This window comes from Mesoplodon densirostris, chromosome 1, assembly GCF_025265405.1.
Source record: "Mesoplodon densirostris isolate mMesDen1 chromosome 1, mMesDen1 primary haplotype, whole genome shotgun sequence".
In the NCBI taxonomy this organism is placed as follows: Eukaryota; Metazoa; Chordata; class Mammalia; order Artiodactyla; family Ziphiidae; genus Mesoplodon; species Mesoplodon densirostris.
The window spans coordinates 145,955,153-145,974,061 of NC_082661.1; the positions used below are offsets into that span (position 1 = coordinate 145,955,153).

At 41.6% G+C, this 18,909-nt stretch overlaps 1 protein-coding gene across 2 annotated transcripts in view; it reads left to right on the forward strand.

Moving 5' to 3' along the window:
- Positions 1-18,909, forward strand: part of LNX1 (ligand of numb-protein X 1) — a 127,769-nt gene that overhangs the window by 106,871 nt on the left and 1,989 nt on the right. For both annotated transcript variants that reach the window (XM_060109790.1, XM_060109799.1), the window contains exons 6-8: positions 4,150-4,284; positions 10,360-10,537; positions 12,319-12,550. In XM_060109790.1, the coding sequence (XP_059965773.1) occupies positions 4,150-4,284; positions 10,360-10,537; positions 12,319-12,550 (545 nt within the window). The remainder of the gene's footprint in view (positions 1-4,149; positions 4,285-10,359; positions 10,538-12,318; positions 12,551-18,909) is intronic.

Here is an 18,909-nt window from a genome sequence, read left to right on the forward strand (position 1 = left end):
TCCAATCTTCCTTCGGCTAGGTCACACCTTGAAGTACAGATACTCTATCAACTCTTGCTCTGCCCTAGTTATTACTGGCTGAACAGCCACCTCATGGACCCATGCAACACTGGGTCAGTACAAAGTCTCACTCGGCTCCAAAGCACAGCTCTGCAAAATGCCTCTCCTGGCCCCTCGTGCAATAGCATCTTTGATTTACGTCTCTCTGTGAAGCTTCTGGTCCGTGTTTCATCCTGACAATATGAGCAGTTCTTATCAACCATAGTGGATTTTGTAGAGAAAAGAGCCATTTCCAAGCTGAACACGATGGAAGATGTTTGCCCTGTGAGGCATTAGTGTAGTGCTCTCAGACTCTCCCTTCCAGCTGTAAGAGATGGGATCGTATTATTTTGAAATGGGCTAAATATAAATGAGGCTGCCGGCCTATGGCTGCCTTCTGTGACCTCTGCTTACTCCCATCGTATAAACATTATAGGCAGTTTTGAGTCAAATCTCAAAAGAGCAGAGAGAAAGTCATCAAACAAAACAAAGACAAGCCTTTCCATGAGAAATGCTACTCGGTTTTAGCCCTCTGGTTTTCTCTGAATATGAGATTTGTCCTGTTTTTTCCAGCTAGAAGCAGTTGGTCCCACCTCAGGAGACTCCTTTGTGTGCTACCCATATCTCTTTCCTGGCACCTGCTTCTGACTCTCCCTGAAGTAGAACAAGCTCCCTGAGAGCAGGAGCCATGTTCCCAAGGCTCTTAGTGCAGTGGCTGGTCCAGAGCAGGCACCTGTCAGCCACAGGGACAGAATGTTTGTAGAATGAGACCTGCCAACAAGCAGAGGTCCACAGGGGAGAACGTAGAGGCCATCAGAATCCCTTCCCCCTAGCCAAGGAAAGGAGAAGAGGGAGTTAATGCTTGGGCTCTTAGAGTAGAAAGAAAACGATACAGCAGCCAGGTGGTGCAACTGGTAACCACTGTGTCCAGAATTTGTCTAGATCAAAATCTAGAATGTTTAAGGGAGAGAAGAGAAGAGAGGAGAGGAAAAAGTAAAAAGGATTTACCTATAGCCTGGTCTGCCACTTGAAAGAGTCACAATTGTTAAACAGTCCTTTTGCCCAAATTACAGCATCCCAAGAAATGCAAGAAAGTTGCTGTGCTCCCTCTTCGAGTGTCTGTTATTTTTATTTATTTTTTGTTTGTTTGTTTGTTTATTTTTTGGCTGCATCGGTCTTAGTTGTGTCATGCGGGATCTTCACTGAGGCATGCAGAATCTTTTGTTGCAGCGCCCAGGTTTCTCTCTAGTTGTAGCGTGTGGGTTTTCTCTTCTCTAGTTGTGGTGTGTGGGCTCTAGCACACGTGGACTCTGTAGTTGTGGCGCACGGGCTCCAGAGTGCGTGGGCTCTGCAGTTTGCTTCACACAGCCTCTCTAGTTGAGGCACGCAAGCTCAGTAGTAGTGGCCTGCGGGCTTAGGTGCCCCATGGCATGTGGGATCTTAGTTCCCCGACCAGGGATAGAACCCATGTCCCCTGCATTGGAAGGCGGATTCTTTACCACTGGACCATCAGGGAAGTCCCAAGGTTTGTTATTTAAATGACAGAACTGCTTCCCCCATCTTCCTGGCACAGATTATGTGAGTCTGAAATAAACAAGTTCCTGCCATTCTCTCCTTCATTCAGTCTTTCTGTGACTCCCCTCTTCTCACACTCACCCCACACTCACACCAGTGGAAAGAAAGGCTATCTAGTGCTAAGGGCCATTTCTCGACACTGAATCCAGCTGTTCCTGAGAATTAGAGCCAGGATAAACACATTAGCCCATTTTCCACCTTCAACTCCAAATGCTCGGTAAGAAAGAGCATCAAATAGAATCTCTCTGAGAGCAATTTATAAGGTGGCTGGTAAGAGCTGGGGATCCAGCCTTGCAGGGAATTTATTTCCAAGTAAGTTGATACCAGGGCTATTTATTGGGGTGTATTCCCGCCAAAGTCAGCATTTGAAAATCCACTGAGAAATTCGTGCTGGAAAATGTGAATTAAATAGCTCTTAGGCTACTTCTTGGTATTTGGGATTTTGCCTAGCAAGTTGATTCAGTATGTAAAAGCCTCAGATTTTCTCAATTATCACGAGGTGGTTAGGCCTGCCACTGCTGCCGGTCCAGAATGAACACGGTGCAACATGGGGGCCTGGATACAAACCCACCACCACCACCGAGATCCTTCAAAACGTCGGAATTTCCCTGAAGATAAGGAACACATCTGGGCTCAGCAGTTGAGGTTTTGACTTGAATGTTTGCCACTTCTTATCTTTTAGTAATTTTTCCTTCAGAAAGTTCCAAATGAGATAACCTCATTTGGATAAGTGAGACCTACGGTATAAAGAAAGAGACAGTTATTACAAAATACTCTTCCGAGAACTGAGTTTAGTTGGTTAATACCATAGTTCTTCATGTCAGCTTGCTTCATTGTTGTTTCCTGGGCTTGTTATTTTTATCCTGTTCTGACACAGGCTTTATATATGATGAGAGACACCAGGGAATTCAAGATAGGCAAATGAGCAGAGGAAGGGTATGTAAGTGATGACTGGGCAGGGCAGCAGAGGTGATGATCAGGCTTGACGTGAAGGAGAGTGAGCGAAGGACTTAGACTTTCTTTGTAGCGTTTCCTACATTTATGTGAAATGAGTCAACTCTCCTGGCCCACCATCCACCATGAAGTTTACAGTAGACACTGCACTTTAGCAGGTGTTTTTAAACATTCATCTAATGTACAGCCACCCAACTGATGACCCCTAAGCTTCTTCAAGAGATGGCCGAGAAGAGACATTAATATAAGAATGTAAAGTCTTGAAGATTTGGGCTGGACAACTGTGGGGATTTGATTTATTTGGGGGGTTCTTATTGCTTAAGGTTTTAAGACAAAGTCCCTGTTCCGGAGAGCGGGAGTGAGTTATGGGTCATGGGAAGGAAGTTGCAGAGAGGCAGGAAGCGAATATCTCCACTCCCATTGTCTGAGCCCATGGAGAAGAGCGTGGACTTTCCATGGCCCCCTTTCACGACCTGACTTGTCCATGGTATGACAACCGTGCCTGTGAAGGAAGAGGGTAGGCAGGCCGCTGTCCATCTGGGCTGTGATGCTCAGCCGTTGGGGGATGGGATGTAGAGGGGAACGCCTAGAACTTATTCCTCTCTTCTCCGCCTTCCTTGTCCTCCAACCTAGCCTTTCCTGGTTTCTAATCAAATCTAGTCATGACTTAGCCACGGTCAGCTTTTACTCAAGTGACAGGGAGGTCAGCAGACTACGTCATCTTGGACCATCAGGGAGCCTTGTTATAGATGTTTCACAGGTCCAAGGTCTAGTCTATCTGGCCTGCAGATCTGGAACTTCAGTAGTCAGCAGTTCTGGAATAATGACCCACACCCTCAGACACAAGTGAAACTCATCTGTGGCAGAGACCTAATAGGTAAATTTATGGTGTGGAATGAACCTTCCTAATAATCAGTGCATTTGCTATTTGCAATGCTCTGTCCAAGTGTCAGGGTACATAGCAGAGAGGACTAGTCATCACAATTAGCGGCTGCCACATAAAAAAGGATCAAGGCAAAGGCGTTTAATCAGGCTGCATTATAACCTGCCGTCATCCTCAGATTTCTGAAACGCTCATCCTTTCCAATGCGCAAATGTTTGAAACTGTCAGACACAGGATTCCTCTTCCTGCAGTGGTAGTGTTGCTGCCACCAACTCCATTTCTTTTTCTTTCTTGTTTACCTGTGGTCTTAGACCTTCGATCTGGGATTTGGGCTGGGCTACCACTTTACGCTGTACATTCTGTTCTAGCTGGAAAGTCCTACAGACATGGCTTGTGTGCAGTGGAACCCATTCATTAAAAATAAATTAGCAATGTCCAACAGTATCTTTACAAAGACTGTTGAATGAGTCAAACCTTCCCTAGTTTTTCCCTTGAAGCGACGTTCATTACCCGATTTAGGGATAAAGGAAATAACTCAAGTTCTCGCTAAATTACAAAGGGGGCATGGCCATGGAAAATACTAGAAATAATTTTTTTTCATAAAAAAAGGTAAAACCAAACTCATCTTGGTAAGCCACTGGTGCTGGGTGCTTTGAATGGAAGCTCAGAGTGGCTAACACCTGTGTCTTATCACACAGGCCAGTGAAAGGCGCATTCACCTCGTCGTGTCCCGCCAGCTTCGGCAGCAGAGTCCTGACATCTTTCAGGAAGCTGGCTGGAACAGCAGCAGCAGCCGGTCCCCAGGGTCAGAGGACAGGAGCAACACTCCTAAGGTGAGGCCGAGCCAGGGTATGTCCACAGCTCCTGCAGGGAGCTCTTTCTTGGGAAGGCTGCATACCTGAACATTTTTAAGTGTCACCTCTGGACTTCATCACTTAAACACTATTTGACTTGTCTTGTAAAATGGAAAGCCCCAAATCCCATCTTCGAGAACTGGTGAGATAACAGGTGTCTATCATCCAAGCAGGAGAGAGGAAGGTGCGTGAGAGTTTTGAAACCTGATCTTGAAAACCAGACCTCATATAGGGACCTAATTTCTAGCCTAAGCCAGATGGATGTCGTGTTTTTCCAACAGGCATTTGGCTTAAGGACTGCTCCCATTCACTTCGAAATGAAACAAGGTTTGCTTGGTTTCTAGTTTTTGAAGTTCCCAGTCTGCCTGAAAATTAATGATTCCCCTTTAGTAAGTTTGTTTTTGCAAGAAGGACCCAGGAAGATAATAAAAACACTTGAAGTTCATGTAACATTAGTTCATGAAGTTCGTGTAATAATTGGGATTGGGACAAACCAGAGAGCATATGTCCTTACGGCGTTAAATTCCAGAAAAATTTTAAAACACTGTGGATGAAGCAGAATGCATCTCTAGGCAGAATGCCTCCTTCAGGGCAGCAAAGTGTAGCCTATCTTTAAGTGAGGGTGACTCAGCACAATATGTACTTCTGTCATGGCTTTTATTAGAGGTAATACTGTAACCTCTCCATTTGGATGGGTATCTAAGCAACACAAACCTTGTTTAGTGCAAATTCAGAGTCCTATAGCCGTGGCTCGGCATCCTGTTGTGATGGCAATGAGTTTCTAGCCATCATTCCTCCTGGGACCTGGTTTCATTAAATCACTTGTCACTAAAATCTTACAGGTAGCCCATTCTTCTTGCAACAGAGATTAAGGAATGCCTACATTCTACATAAGGCTGTGTTTCAGTCTGGAATAACTCATGAGTTTGAGTTTTTGAGCAGTGGATACAGAAACAGTACTCAAATTTTTGATTTTGGAATACCTCTGCTTTATATACTGTTAACTGCACAGCCTACAAAGCTACACCACCTCTCCTTTCTCCAGCCAGTCAGACAGCCATGCCCCATAAATCCATAAATTTCAGGTTTATTTACAATAAACAATCTAGAAAAACCAAGTACCTCCTGCTAAAACCTTTTATGGATAAGGACTCCCTGGTGTCTTTTTGCTAATAAATACCATTAGTGTTTAAATTAAACCAATGGTATTTATTAATGGAAAACTAGCTTATTAGCTCAATTAATTAAAGTTTTAATCTAATTATAGTTGAGTTAACTAGACCATACTGTATTCTGGTTCATTACACCACTAAGAATGCAGCTTCCGCCAGCACTGTGGGCTGTATAATCCCTTCCGCCTCACCATCATGCATCATGGAAACAGCTGGGGAATCTGATAACGTGTTCGCTGCAACCTCCTGTCATGTGTCCAGTTCCTGGAAAACATATATAACAGACTGGCCTAGTGGGAAATTGTAATTATTTTCATTTTAATTTACAGTTCTATCTGCCTTCTGAAATGTACAAACACACACACACACACACACACACACTGGCATATTTCAAATTAAACTAAGACACATAGACATTTGATGATTTAGTTTTTTATGATCCTACTAAAGTTTTATTTAGAAAGCAACATGGCTTTTTGAAAGCAGGAGCTTAAATGATTCAAAGAAATACCAAAGAAGGCAAACCAAGATTTGTGAGACAGAGAAGTTGTTAGCCAATTGAAAAGTTAAAGAACGACAGGCATCAAATTTAGGAGTGTGGTTACCTCTGTGGGAGAGGAAAGGAAACGTGACCAGAGGAAAATCACAGAGGGACTTGAGCTGCACACAGAACCTGTATTTCTGGTGCTGCATTGCAGAGTACACGGGTAGGTCATTATGTTCATCTTTATACTTTTATTATACGTCTGAAATGTTTTCTTTTAAAAATCCAAAGCAAACATTCCATAATGTATTTTAAGAGCTGAATGATGAGTATTCAGGTGCCCATGATACTTTTTAATCAGTTTGAACTGTGTCATAAAAAATTATATTTTTAAACATTAGGGAATATTCTGAGGTCTCCACAGTAGGGAAGGGGGTGGGAACAGAACACGGGTGGAAGAGAAGATCTCTGTTGTATGCAGCTCTTCTTCTTTCAACCAAAGTTAGGCACCTCTGGATGTGAAGGGTTCGGGGTGTCGAGGGATGATGACTTGGGTTTTTCTGTCCCTAACATGGATCTCTCTCTGGTGGGGAACCGAGTGGCTGTTAGAGGCACAGGACACCTTGATTTGGGGTAGCCCAGACATTCATGCTGAGCCTGTACCTGCTCAACAAAACATCCCTGTGCTCAGTGCAGCAAGACTGCTTGGTGAGCACTGAGGAGGTATGATGGAAAGACTCTGTCTCCAGGGACTTGTATCTGAAAGCAGAGACAGCACATCTCTGCAGCCAGGAGGACATAGCTTTCAGCATTCAAATCTTATATGTCATGTATTTTATTTGACAGCACTGAAGTTGGTTTGAGTTCTCTATTCAGTGAGACAAATTCTTTCTGGAATAGTTGGGTAATTAATTCTTTCATGTGTGTTTTTCTGACCATCACCTGAAACTTGATAGATCAATTTATATCACGTGTTTAAATGGTACCTCTAAAAGCAGAGCGGTGTACAGGGGAGAGCAAGGATTTAGGGTCAGACATCCTAGGTTTCAGCACTCAATCTTTCTCCTGCCAGTTGTGATTCATTGATCAAATTTTTTTTTTTTAATGGTGAGCCTCGGTTTGCCTGGCCTGACACATGGAAGTAAACAACAAATAATTTTTTCTTTTCCTAAAGGAGTATCTGGCCAGTCTGTACATTATTCAGGCAATATTTATTCATGACAAAATAATTAAGGCCTCAGTAACACTCCCTATTAACTGGAGTGGCAGGAGAGAAGCCAATGGAACTTCCGGAATATTTCACAGGATATGTAATTTTGCTGCTTTCACATGAATTTAGCAACATATTTTTTAACCAAAGTATTCTCAGATAAAAGCCATATCTTCCATTTAACTGCATTTCTTTTAGCCACAGGTTTGCTGTATGTGGGCATTCTGACCCATTTTATAGATGAAGTCAGAGGAACCTGGAGTGATTACAGTGTTATAAAATCTCTCGCTTATTACTATTAGAACCCAAATAGCGCTTCCCTGGTGGCGCAGTGGTTGAGAATCTGCCTGCCAATGCAGGGGACACGGGTTCGAGCCCTGGTCTGGGAAGATCCCACGTGCCGCCGAGCAACTAGGCCCGTGCGCCACAACTACTGCGCCTGCGCATCTGGAGCCTGTGCTCCGCAACAAAAGAGGCCATGACAGTGAGAGGTCCACGCACCACACCTAGAGAAAGCCCTCCCACAGAAACGAAGACCCAACACAGCCAAAAATAATAAATAAATTAGTTAATTTAAAAAAATTATATAGAACCTAAATAGCAACAAACGATGTTCAGACTTTCTACTAGAAAGGCAATTAAATTATCGGAATTTTTTTCACCTGGGTAAACATTCTAAATACTGTATTGCTAAAACCCCGTACTCGATGAATTGTGGGAATCTAGCATTTTCACAGCGTATTGTTGAGATTATAAATTATAGTGCCGTTTCAAAGGTAGTTTATCAATATCTGTCAAAATGTTAAATGCTCAGGCTCTTTGATTTAGCAGTTATACTTCTAGGACATTAGCCTGAAGAAATATTTACACAAGTGCACAAGATATGTGTGTCTAAGGATATTCACAGTGACACTGTTTAATTTTGTGAAAGACTGTAAAAAACCCAAAAGGTCATTAATGGTGGATATGGCATATTCACACAATGAAATACTAGGCAGCTGTTCAAGAAGAGATAAAGTGTGTGTGTGTGTGCGTGCATGTGTGTGTGTATTTACATAAAAAAGGTGTCCTTATTTTCCAGAGCATTCCATATGTGTATAAGGCACCACCTTGAGAGATTGACTAACTACCCTTACAATACCCCAGGCCCCCTAGAAATAATGGAATTAAGCCCTTCTTTGAGAGCACAGGGAATACATGCCTTATGAATATCCCCAGGAACAAGCTGAAGCAGCAGGGCAGCCTGTTGGAGTCTCTGGGTTTAGAGCTTTGCCCTGAGTTGGGGGCATTTCAGAACTGCCTGCATCTCCAAGCTGGGATCTTTTGAGAGATATTTGTGGTTAAAGGAAGAGACATCCTGAATCTAATTGCTTTTTAAAAAGGAAAAGTCATGTACTAAGAACAGATCTTGAGATCCCCTCCAAGTCTACTCCTTTGCCTCAGCTGGAATGCTAGAACCACTATGTTCATACTGTTACTTGCTTGTCTTGTCTTGAAACTTTTCTCTGAAGAAAGCCCCATTTCAGTTTTACAGCCTTCATCTGACAACCAATCTCTACAGGGCACTTCAAAGTTCTAAGGTTTATATAAACACAACCCAGACCTTACAAGTACGAATTGTAACATATACCTTGCTATACTCTTAATTTCCAATTTATTATTCTATTACTATCAAAAACAATGTGGCAATTTGCAATTCATCTATCCATTTATTCGACAAACATGTACTTACCATCATCATTGTGTTAAACACAATGTTCAGGGCTAGGGATACAGTCACAGGGCATTACTGTATACAATAAGGCTATTAAAACAGACGTGGGTTATTTAAAACCATAGGAAATCATCAGATAACAAATGCACAAAAATCCTAGGCTTATCTTGCTTCATAATGAAGCATTAAAAATTGATTCTGTACATGCAAGCATTAGTTCTGTATGATGTCAACCATCAAATTTACAGAAGTTTGATTATAGTTCATTTGATTTGTTGCATAGATAATATATTCACAGGGTTAAAAAAAATGGGAAGTATATATTAAGTTTCTCACCCTTCCCTGATCTTCCCAGTTTCCCCCTCCACCCCCATGAAACCACTTTTTCTTCCAGAATTTCTTTATGAAAATGCAAGTATCAGTACAAATTCTTATTTCCCTCCTTTTTTTTAAAAAAAAAAAAGAAAGGTAGTATACTTATATTTTGTTCTGTAGCTTGGTTATTTTTGTCAGATGTGTTTTTAAATTTTCTTTCTTTAGATAGAACTTAAGCTATGTTTTGAGCCATAGACTTCTTTGAGGTTTGATCAAGTGTTATAAGTATTTATTTGCAGTGCAAATGCCCACCTAGTCTCCTAGGTCACTGCCCAAGCAGGAAGGAGAATAACTTTTTTGAACAATATATATTGATACATATTCATTGATAAAGCAGTACCCTTGACCTACTCTTATTGCTTCAAGATAATGTTGAACGTGGCTTCAACGTTTTTAATCTAGTGTTGTTGAATCAAATCACAATTAATTTGCTCTTGAAAATTTGGTCTACGATGTGTATTATATAATGTATATATTATGTTTTATGTAATAAAATTAAAGGCTATAACTGCACATTATTTAGGACTGCTAAAGTAAGAGTAAAGTTGTCAGCTGGGGCAAACCTAGATATTGGTGAGATTTTAGAGTATAATATCTAGGAAATTCATTATTTTTCTTTGAGGATTTCTGATTACCTGCATAAATTAAACTGGAACTATTTAATTTAAATATGGTTACATTTTAACTTAGAAAAACTTCCTGATGTTCATGCAAGACGAGAGTTTTACAAAATGTTGACTCACTGTATCAGGAATAAATGGGTCACCTGAAAAATTTTGGGTGCAGTTTACTTTGTATACTTACTATTTCTCCAGTGGTCTCCAACCTATTCCTCTTCCCATTTTTTACTTCTCCCATTTGGAATATAACTTTTCTCTGAGTCAGCCTATGGAATTTGGGATAATGTAACTCTGTTGAGAGTGAGGACCAAGTGAGGAGTTCTCTGCCTCTCTCTCCCTCTCTCTCCCTCCTTCTCTCTATGTACAACCAAGAACCACCATCATATATTTATGCAATCTTGGTAGTTTTTTGTATGGAAGAAATGCAAACCCACTTATGAACAAATGTGCTATATTTGTTTTTCTGTCTGTGCCTTCAGCCCCTCCACTCTGCGGTCACTTGTCACGAGAAGGTGGTAAGTGTCCAAAAAGACCCCAGTGAATCACTCGGCATGACCGTTGCAGGGGGAGCATCACATAAGGAGTGGAATTTGCCAATCTATGTCATCAGTGTTGAGCCCGGAGGAGTCATAAGCAGAGATGGAAGAATAAAAACAGGTAAAAAGTAAAGAGACTTAAGGTACTGGGGCAGCAGAGTGTTAAAAGGAATTAGCGGCTTACTGGGTTAGGTAACTGTTTCCAGAATTAACAAGAGAATGTGAGGGTGATCTGGCCAGGGCATCTGTTACCCATTGACCGTGATTGGTTTGAGTATAGTTCCTGGACCGGGTTTCACCCCTCTTGGTTCATGTGGGTTGATGCGGGCCACCTTGCTTGCTGGTAAAGTGAGTATCTGCAAACAATGCCAAGAATTAATAGGGAAGAGCTACAGTTATGAGCAAGTTGCCTTGATTAACTGGCATAATTTGGTTCCATTCATTCTAAGTAATTCTTTGGTGGATTGATCCAGTGATGAAACTGTTCATGAATCGTTCCATTTATGGGTTGGATAGGAGAAATAATTTGATAGATTTTGATTCAGTGAATATTTATTAAGTGAAAGTACCAAGCCAGGTACTTTCCCATTGATGATAAAGTAGATTCACTACTTTAATCTTATGTGACTTGGGCTCCTTGAAGTGAAGGAAAGAGATGTCCAATTTGTATCTTTGATAGTATTGTCAATTCACATGGATGGGTAGCTGATGGTTGAGCCGATATGCCCTTTCAGGGTGTTCAGATTCAAGAAATAAAATGTGAAGTTTTTGAAGTACAGTTGCTCAGCCTGAGGGGTCACAGGGGGATGGCATGTGTGAAGGGGTTCAGTCAGCCAACCTAACGGTGCTTCTCTGGGGCTCAGGATGAACTCAAGACCTTTCCCATCTTTCTCCTCCTGTCCTTTTACTCTTGCTACAGTTATTCTGTGTGAGAAAGTTGATATTCAAAGGAGGCAGAAAAACAGGAGGGAGATAAAAAGATAGGAAATGGAGGTAGGGGAGGTATGTACTTTAGTTTCTCTTTTCTTTTTCACCCAAGCACCCGGGTGGAGAACGATGAGGTCAACCACGAAGTGACTTATTAGTGAGAGAACGTGAGCAGAGGGTTATATGATAGGATGGCCCCGCACACAGTAGGGGCTTAACCAGTGGTAGCTGTCAGCACCTTTGCACTGAATAGAAACGGAACCTCTTCTTCCCACCTCTTTAGGAACACAGTTCCAGGCCCACTGTTCTTAACTGCCGCAGACTCATCTGTCCGACTCTCTCATGGGAAGCTTATTATTTATTCATTCAACCCTTATTTATTGGGTGCCTACTACATGCCTGGCTCCGTGTGGGTGCTGGGCGCTTTGGCCACATGCTCCGCCTTTGTGCTAAAAATGGGAAGAAAAGGAAAAAAAAGGAGGTTTTCTTTGATTAAATAGTGAACGTGGCTATTTTATCTCCCTTCCTTCCTTCCTTCCTCCCTCCCTCCCTCTCCTCTTTCCTTCCTCCCTCCCTCTCTTCTTTCCTTCCTTCCTTCCTCCCTCCCTCTCTTTCCTTCCTCCCTCCCTCTTCTTTCCTTCCTTCCTCCCTCTCTTCCTTCCTTCCTCCCTCCCTCCCTCTCTTTCCTTCCTTCCTTCCTCCCTCCCTCTCTTCCTTTTTAAGGCAAGAGCCAAATACCAATAGGTGTGCTTTAGAATCCCCCCCACCACATGATTTACCAGCGCCTTGGCACATGCGCACCGCTCTCGCTATTTGAGGTGTGAATGAGGTGTGAAAACCCAGCCGCATGTTGACGGGAGGCTAAGGAAGTGCCCCTTGCCCTCCCCACGTACCCGCATCCCAGTCAGTCCCTGCCCCTTTGCCTTTCCAGTTTGCACTCTTACTAAGAATGGCTTCTGCTTCTCCGGTCACTAGGTGACGTTCTGTTGAATGTGAACGGGATTGAACTAACAGAGGTCAGCCGGAGCGAGGCGGTTGCTTTATTGAAAAGCACATCCTCCTCGGTGGTACTTAAAGCTTTGGAAGTCAGAGAATGCGAGCCCCAGGAAGAAGGCAGCAGCCCAGCAGCGCTGGACTCCAACCACAAAGACACGGCCCCACCTGGCAACCGGTCCCCATCCTGGGTCATGTGGCTGGAATTACCACGGTGAGTCCCAGCGTGACGTCCTTGGGGAGGTGTGGGAGGAAACGATGATAGTTTTTAGACCACTGTTTCACTCTCTTGGGCTGATTCAGGGCACTGACATGTTAATGAGACTCAGGCTTGGTTGCGGGTCTATTTGAAAGAATTTGTGTTCCCTTTTGTAACTGAAACTGCAGTAATTCTTGGGCAGGGACGAAAGCCTGGATGTGGAAACACTGGCCTTCACGGCGAGGAGCTCGTAGGGCCGCCACGTTTGATTGTGTGCGTTGTATGTGCGTCAGGAAGCTCAGTCGACAGAGAGAGGGCGCTGTTTTCACACACTCTGGAGCAGGGCAAGGTCACCTTTTCTCAATTGGCTAGTGGCGGGCCTAGGAACTTGCATGGAGGTAAAACCCATCTGTGGCTTCACCTCTCCAGCTCTCCGGTGGCCCCAGCTAAACCCAGAGCAACGCAGCAGCACATTTTGCCTTTGCCCAGATGTTGGGTCCTGTGTTGATTGAGGGCCTATCTCAGATACCTCTCCCTTGTTCCTACTCTTGAAAAGTCCTCCTGTAAACCTTCAGGAAGCAACTAGTTGGTCATCTCAGTGAGATGTAACTAGAGCCTTAGAGGGGAGCCAGATAAATGTTTTGGAAAGTTCAGGAAAGGATTTGAAGGCAGCCTTGCTAAATGGCTAGATACAGAAATCAAATATTCGAAGGACGGATAAATTGGGGTTTGCTCACCTGCATCAGAGCATAAACTCTTGGCCTTCAAAGGATTGCCTTAATAATTCCAAATGCATGACTTAAATGTTAAACATTAGAGTCACTGATGATGATATGCTGGCAGAGGATTAAATGAATGAAAGTAGGATGTTTGGTTTTAGTACATTTTTCTTGAGGGTGGAGATAGGTTGGTCTCTCTCTCTCTCTCTCTCTCTCTCTCTTTTAATTTTAAATGAGGTTTTAGAAAACATCCCTACCTCAAATCCACACTGAGATTCCCTTTTTAGCCTTCACTAGTTGATAAAATATTTTTTAAACGAGTACATTTTAAGTTAAAAACTGAGCATTGAGTTTAAAAAATGTTTTAATTTTTTTAAAAAAATTTCTTCCTGGGTGGAAGAGAATGTTACTTTAACTAAAATCATATGAAAAAAAAATTTCTAAAACTTCAATCTATTAAAATGGATCATTTAAAAAATATTTTTGTGCTTGAAAGCTACTTGTCTTATAAAACAGAGTTCCTTGCCGTTCATTCATGTAAAGACAGAACAAATGTGAGATGTGTTTTACTTCATGTACAACCAAGTGAATGGCTTTCTCTCCCTCTACATTTGCCCTTGACTTTGGGCACAGCACTTCCCTGCTCTTATCAGAAGTCCAATCTGGATTTTGCTCATTTCCTTTAGAAGAAGAGAAAGTGTGAAGCCAGCAAAGACAACACTGGTTTGCAGTCCCCCTGGCAATTTTTACTTTCCTTCATCCCCTCCTCTCCTCGTAGTAATAAGCACAGTGAACATTCAGAGGGCACCAAAGGGTAGAGAGAGAGTGAAAGGGAGTCTTCCACCCTTGGCCCCTCAGATCTGCTCAACAGAGGTCACAGTTACCAATGACTTGTGTACTTTTCCAGGGAGTGTCTATGTCAGAGGTTGGTAAACTTTTTCTGAAAAGGGCCAGAGAGTGCAGATTTGGAGGGTCATGCTGTCTCTGTTGCCGCTATTCATTTCTGCTGTTGTGGTGTGAAAGCAGCCATAGACAGTCAATACATAGATGAATGGGCATGCCTGTTTATTTATAAAATTGGGTGTTGGGCTGGGCTGTAGTTTGCTGACCCCTAGTCTAGGTATATATGTACACACACACATACAATGGTAACATATACACTATGATGTACAACAATTTTTTTAAATCTAAGAATATACTTTGGGTATCATTTCACATCAGTACACATCAAGCTGCCTCATTCTTTTCTATGGCCGATAGTATTCTCTTGTATAGAAGTACCATATTGATTCAGCCAGTCCTCTTGGTAGTGGACACTTGGGTTGTTTTCATCTTTCATAAGCAATGTTGCAAAAAGAATTCATAAGGAAGGTACGGTGATGCTCATTGCACTGTTGTTGTGTCCACTACCAATAGGAACTAGTTAAAGAAATCATGCTATATCTGTACAACCCTGTGATAGGTTACCTGGTTATAAAACTATCTGATCACCTCTTTTTGGATTTCATAGGCATCGCATCACTGACTCGCACTGAGTGGTGATGTGGAGAAGTGAGGTCTGTCTCATTTCTTTCCTTCTCCACGTGGCTTGGTCTTTCTACCTAACGTTCAAGATAAATGTCTGTTATTTGGCGTCTTCTTTTCAGGGAGTCCAGATATGTATTTGTTACCTCTTTTTGTTTTATATCTTTCATTTTCTCTTGAATCCTTTTCAATTCTGTTTACTTTCATTCTGCTTTCTTTGCTTGTTTTGATCTGTCCTTCATAACCCTTACTGTGTTTTCAGTAGTACATCTTTGCCTTTGTAGTCACTTTCATTTCTGTGTTCTTATTTTTCCCTTCCACGTCTTTCTTCTCGGCCCATTTCTTCTCCTCTTGTCTTATATCTCCCCTTGAAATCTTATATCTCTGCCTTGATCTCTTTTACAGAGCCATTGTTTCAGAAGTATTTTAAATTCACAGTAACAGGGTTGGTTATAAATTTCCTTTTCTCTAGCAGCATTTCATTTCTGTGGTAGCATTTTTCTGGTGAGTGGTTTTTGTCTGTTACTGTTTTTACTGTTACTCTCCGCCTTTTCTTTTATAATGTGTCTCTGGTTCATTTTTAAACCTTTGAGCTAAATTTTTCTTGGAGTGGCTGTTTGCTGGAGGTTTATAAAAAAAGGAAGGAACCAGGGCCATCTTGCAGGTTGGCATTTCTGATCTTGACTGCATAGAGCCCCAAAGGTGCCAGGTTCTCCCTCACTGATGCAATACCATGGGCATAAATGTCTCTAGTCATTTGGCATTAGTGATGTCCTAAGAGTTTCAGGCCTTAGCAAAAGTTACTTACCTGCCGGAACCACTAGAGATTTAGGCTGCAAATAGTTTTTTTTTTTGGTTTTTTTTTTTTTTTTTAATTCACAAAGGAGACATTTCCCTCCAAGTTATACATTTACCCAGTCAAACCTTTTCCCCTTTTGCTTAACAGATTTTGAGGGAAAACTATTTGCCCTAAAGTAGGATCCAGCCACTTACCTAAGATTCCCTACCGGTGAAGAAAAGTGATATGTCAGCAGGTCTGGAAACAATCTCTTTTCTAGGACATTGTGATCACGTCCTTAAGTGCAGTCCAACACGTAGAATGAATGTATATGAAGAGGGTGCCATTAGTATGCTGAACCAGTGGGTGTCAGATATAATAAATAGTAGCAGAGAGTAAAAGTAGGTTATTAAGGACAATGCAAATATGTCTCACCCTTATCAGGGTGCCTTTTGTACACCCCTGGGCAGTAGCTCCAGACATGGGCTCTAAGCTATACAAATTATCTGATGCCATTCACTTGGAGGGGATTCAGAAAACACTGAAGACCTTCTGCTTTATTCACTGTTGGCTCTCAGGGCCCACACTCCACATCTGGAAGTCTTTGAAAACATGCTCTTATGTGGACTAGTATGATAGTGATACTCATTAACTCATTTCTTCTCTTGCCTAAGTATGTAAACTTTCACTTTCCTGAACTTCATAAAGCATTTTGATGAGGATTGTCTGTATTGAAGAGCAAGGAGGCAAATATCATGTTGTTGTTTTTTTTTAAGTCAAAAACGTTTACATTTTAACTATAGGACAGGGACAGTGTCAAGTACATCCAAACCCAGAATAGAAATAACAACTGCAACAGTAGCTCATACTGATATAACCTTTTCTGTGTGCCAGGCACTCTGCTAAGAGCTTTACATGTTCTTTGCATTTTTCACTCATTTAAAGCTCACCTCAGTCCTATAATCTAGGTACTAATATTATCCCCACTTTAAAGATAGGAGACTGAAGCACAGAGTGGTTAAGTAACTTGCCCAAGGTAACATGCTAGTTAATATGCAGAACTGGGATTTGAACCAGGCTGCCTGGTTGGGATCTTAACCACTATGCAATGTTTGGTGAGCATCCCTTAGGAGGATGTGAAGCCTGTATTTAGCTTTTATAATTTGAGTCTTAACCGTTTCTCTCTTTACCGTAAACAAGTTCTGCAGGAGTGTAAATGCCTCAGATCTCTGTCATTCAGTGGATGTGTCATGCACCCAGCAGCGTATTTTTCTTCATTGCTTAGCCTCTTAGGCCTCAATTTTCTTCCCATTCTCCTCCCCACCTCCCACCATTACCTTCCCTGTGTGATGTTTGCTAATAAGTAACAGTCAATCAGGAATCAAATGAGTAACTCCTGGCGAAGTCATTTAAGGAGCAAAATTAGTCTTTTATAGTTGCCCCAAACTCACCTATATTTATGGTGGGATATGAATGCACTTTTAATGTGTTTGTTGTAATAGTGGGTGGAGCCGCCACAGGAATACCTAGTGTCTCTGTAGGTCTTTAAATGGCTCTGCTTAGCAGGCATTTGTTGAACGAAATAATCAATAGAGTAGGTTCTAGGAATAGCCCTCATGGACTTCGTAATACAGTAAGCAACAACATGTCATAGTAAATTATTAAAAATTATGAATTAAAGAAGTTATAATTAAAATATTATGTAGGCACAGGGTGCTTTGGGAACCTAGAAAATACATTGGAGTGAATGGTGGTATGTTTCATCTAGCTGGAGGATACAACCAAACTGGGAGAGTTAAGAATATCAGTTACTTTTCACAATCATGCTATGTAACAAACTAGCTACAAAACCTCAGTAGCAGAAAGTGAAAGTCAAAGACGGGAAGATGGAAGTGAGGCTGCCCACATCTGGAGCGTGCAGACCAAGCCTGCAGAGCCCTGGGCCCCCAGTGAGCGGCCCCTCTGATGTGCAGAATGCCCGTTCTGCAGGGAACATCAGACACAGATCAGCTTCAGCTGATCCAGGCCAGGCGTGATTGATCTTGGCTGGCTCCCTCATGCATTTGCAGTCCTTTCTGGGTCGTTTAGGTGGCTCTGCTAATCTTGGCTGGCCGTGCTCCTGTGTCTAGATTTGGCTGGCTCTGGCCAACATCCCACTGATGATCTTATGGCTGAATCCAGAATTGGAGGGGGGCACCACAGAATTATACAATAAGTGGCACGGATGATACCAGGGAAGGGTGATGACTTGGGGCCATTAATGTAATTATTTTACACAGTAAGGAAGAATGAGGAGTTATTAGTTGTTTCTGACTTGCTGAGGTTGAGATACCAGTGGAACATCAAGTTTGATAAACATGTCTACAGCAGCAATTCCCAAAGTTTTTTTTCAAGACCCCTACAGTTATTTGGAGTATTGATGATCCCCAAGAGCTTTTGCTTATATAGGTTATACCTATTAATATTTTACCTTATTATAAATTAATCTGAAGAATTTTATTAAATTATTTAAAATAATCCATTATATTATTAACATAAATAACATCTTTTATAAGAAGCAGCATTTTAAAAAATTACAAGAGTGGCAGTATATGTTTTTTGCAAACCTCTTTAATGTTTGGCTTAATACAAGATAACTCTGGACTCTCATATCTACTTCTGCATCTAGTGTCGTGCCAGATCACCTATCACATGTCCTCTGGAAAATGTCACCACATGCTTGTAAGAAAATGAGAATGACTCATTAATGTTATGTTGAAATTTTTGTATTGGTAACATAAAAATTTTAGATGATTATTTTTATAGCTTGTCCACATGGAATAAAATATCAAGAGTCAAGGTCCAAAGTGATAATTAATGAAAAAACCCAATGGTCAAAAGGGTGAGAAATACTTAAGTTTCGAGTATTGCTCCATGTATCCATTTATATGTTTTAAAGAACGTTAAGACATATTTAATCATTACCTTGGGTAAGAAGCACCGACCAGCTCTCCTCCGGACATTGGGCATAGGTGGGAACATAATGCTCTAGTGTCTGGGGAACAATTACCTGCTTTGAACATGAGCAGTCAGTGAGCCACTGTGTAAATGTGGTATCAAACACACCACAACTCCTACAGGATGAATTTACTAATATCAAGTATTACTGTGAAATACAGCAAATGAGTATTTTATAATAAAAATATGGTTATGTTTCATTTAATGAATTCATATTTTTCAGCAATTTCAGCGAAATTATTGTAAATGATATATATGTATGACAACAGATACAAAATTGAGTTGAATTTTAGGACTACATTTTAAAGTTACCCACCAGACAAACCCAAACCTTGTTTTACTTCAAATGGGAGTCA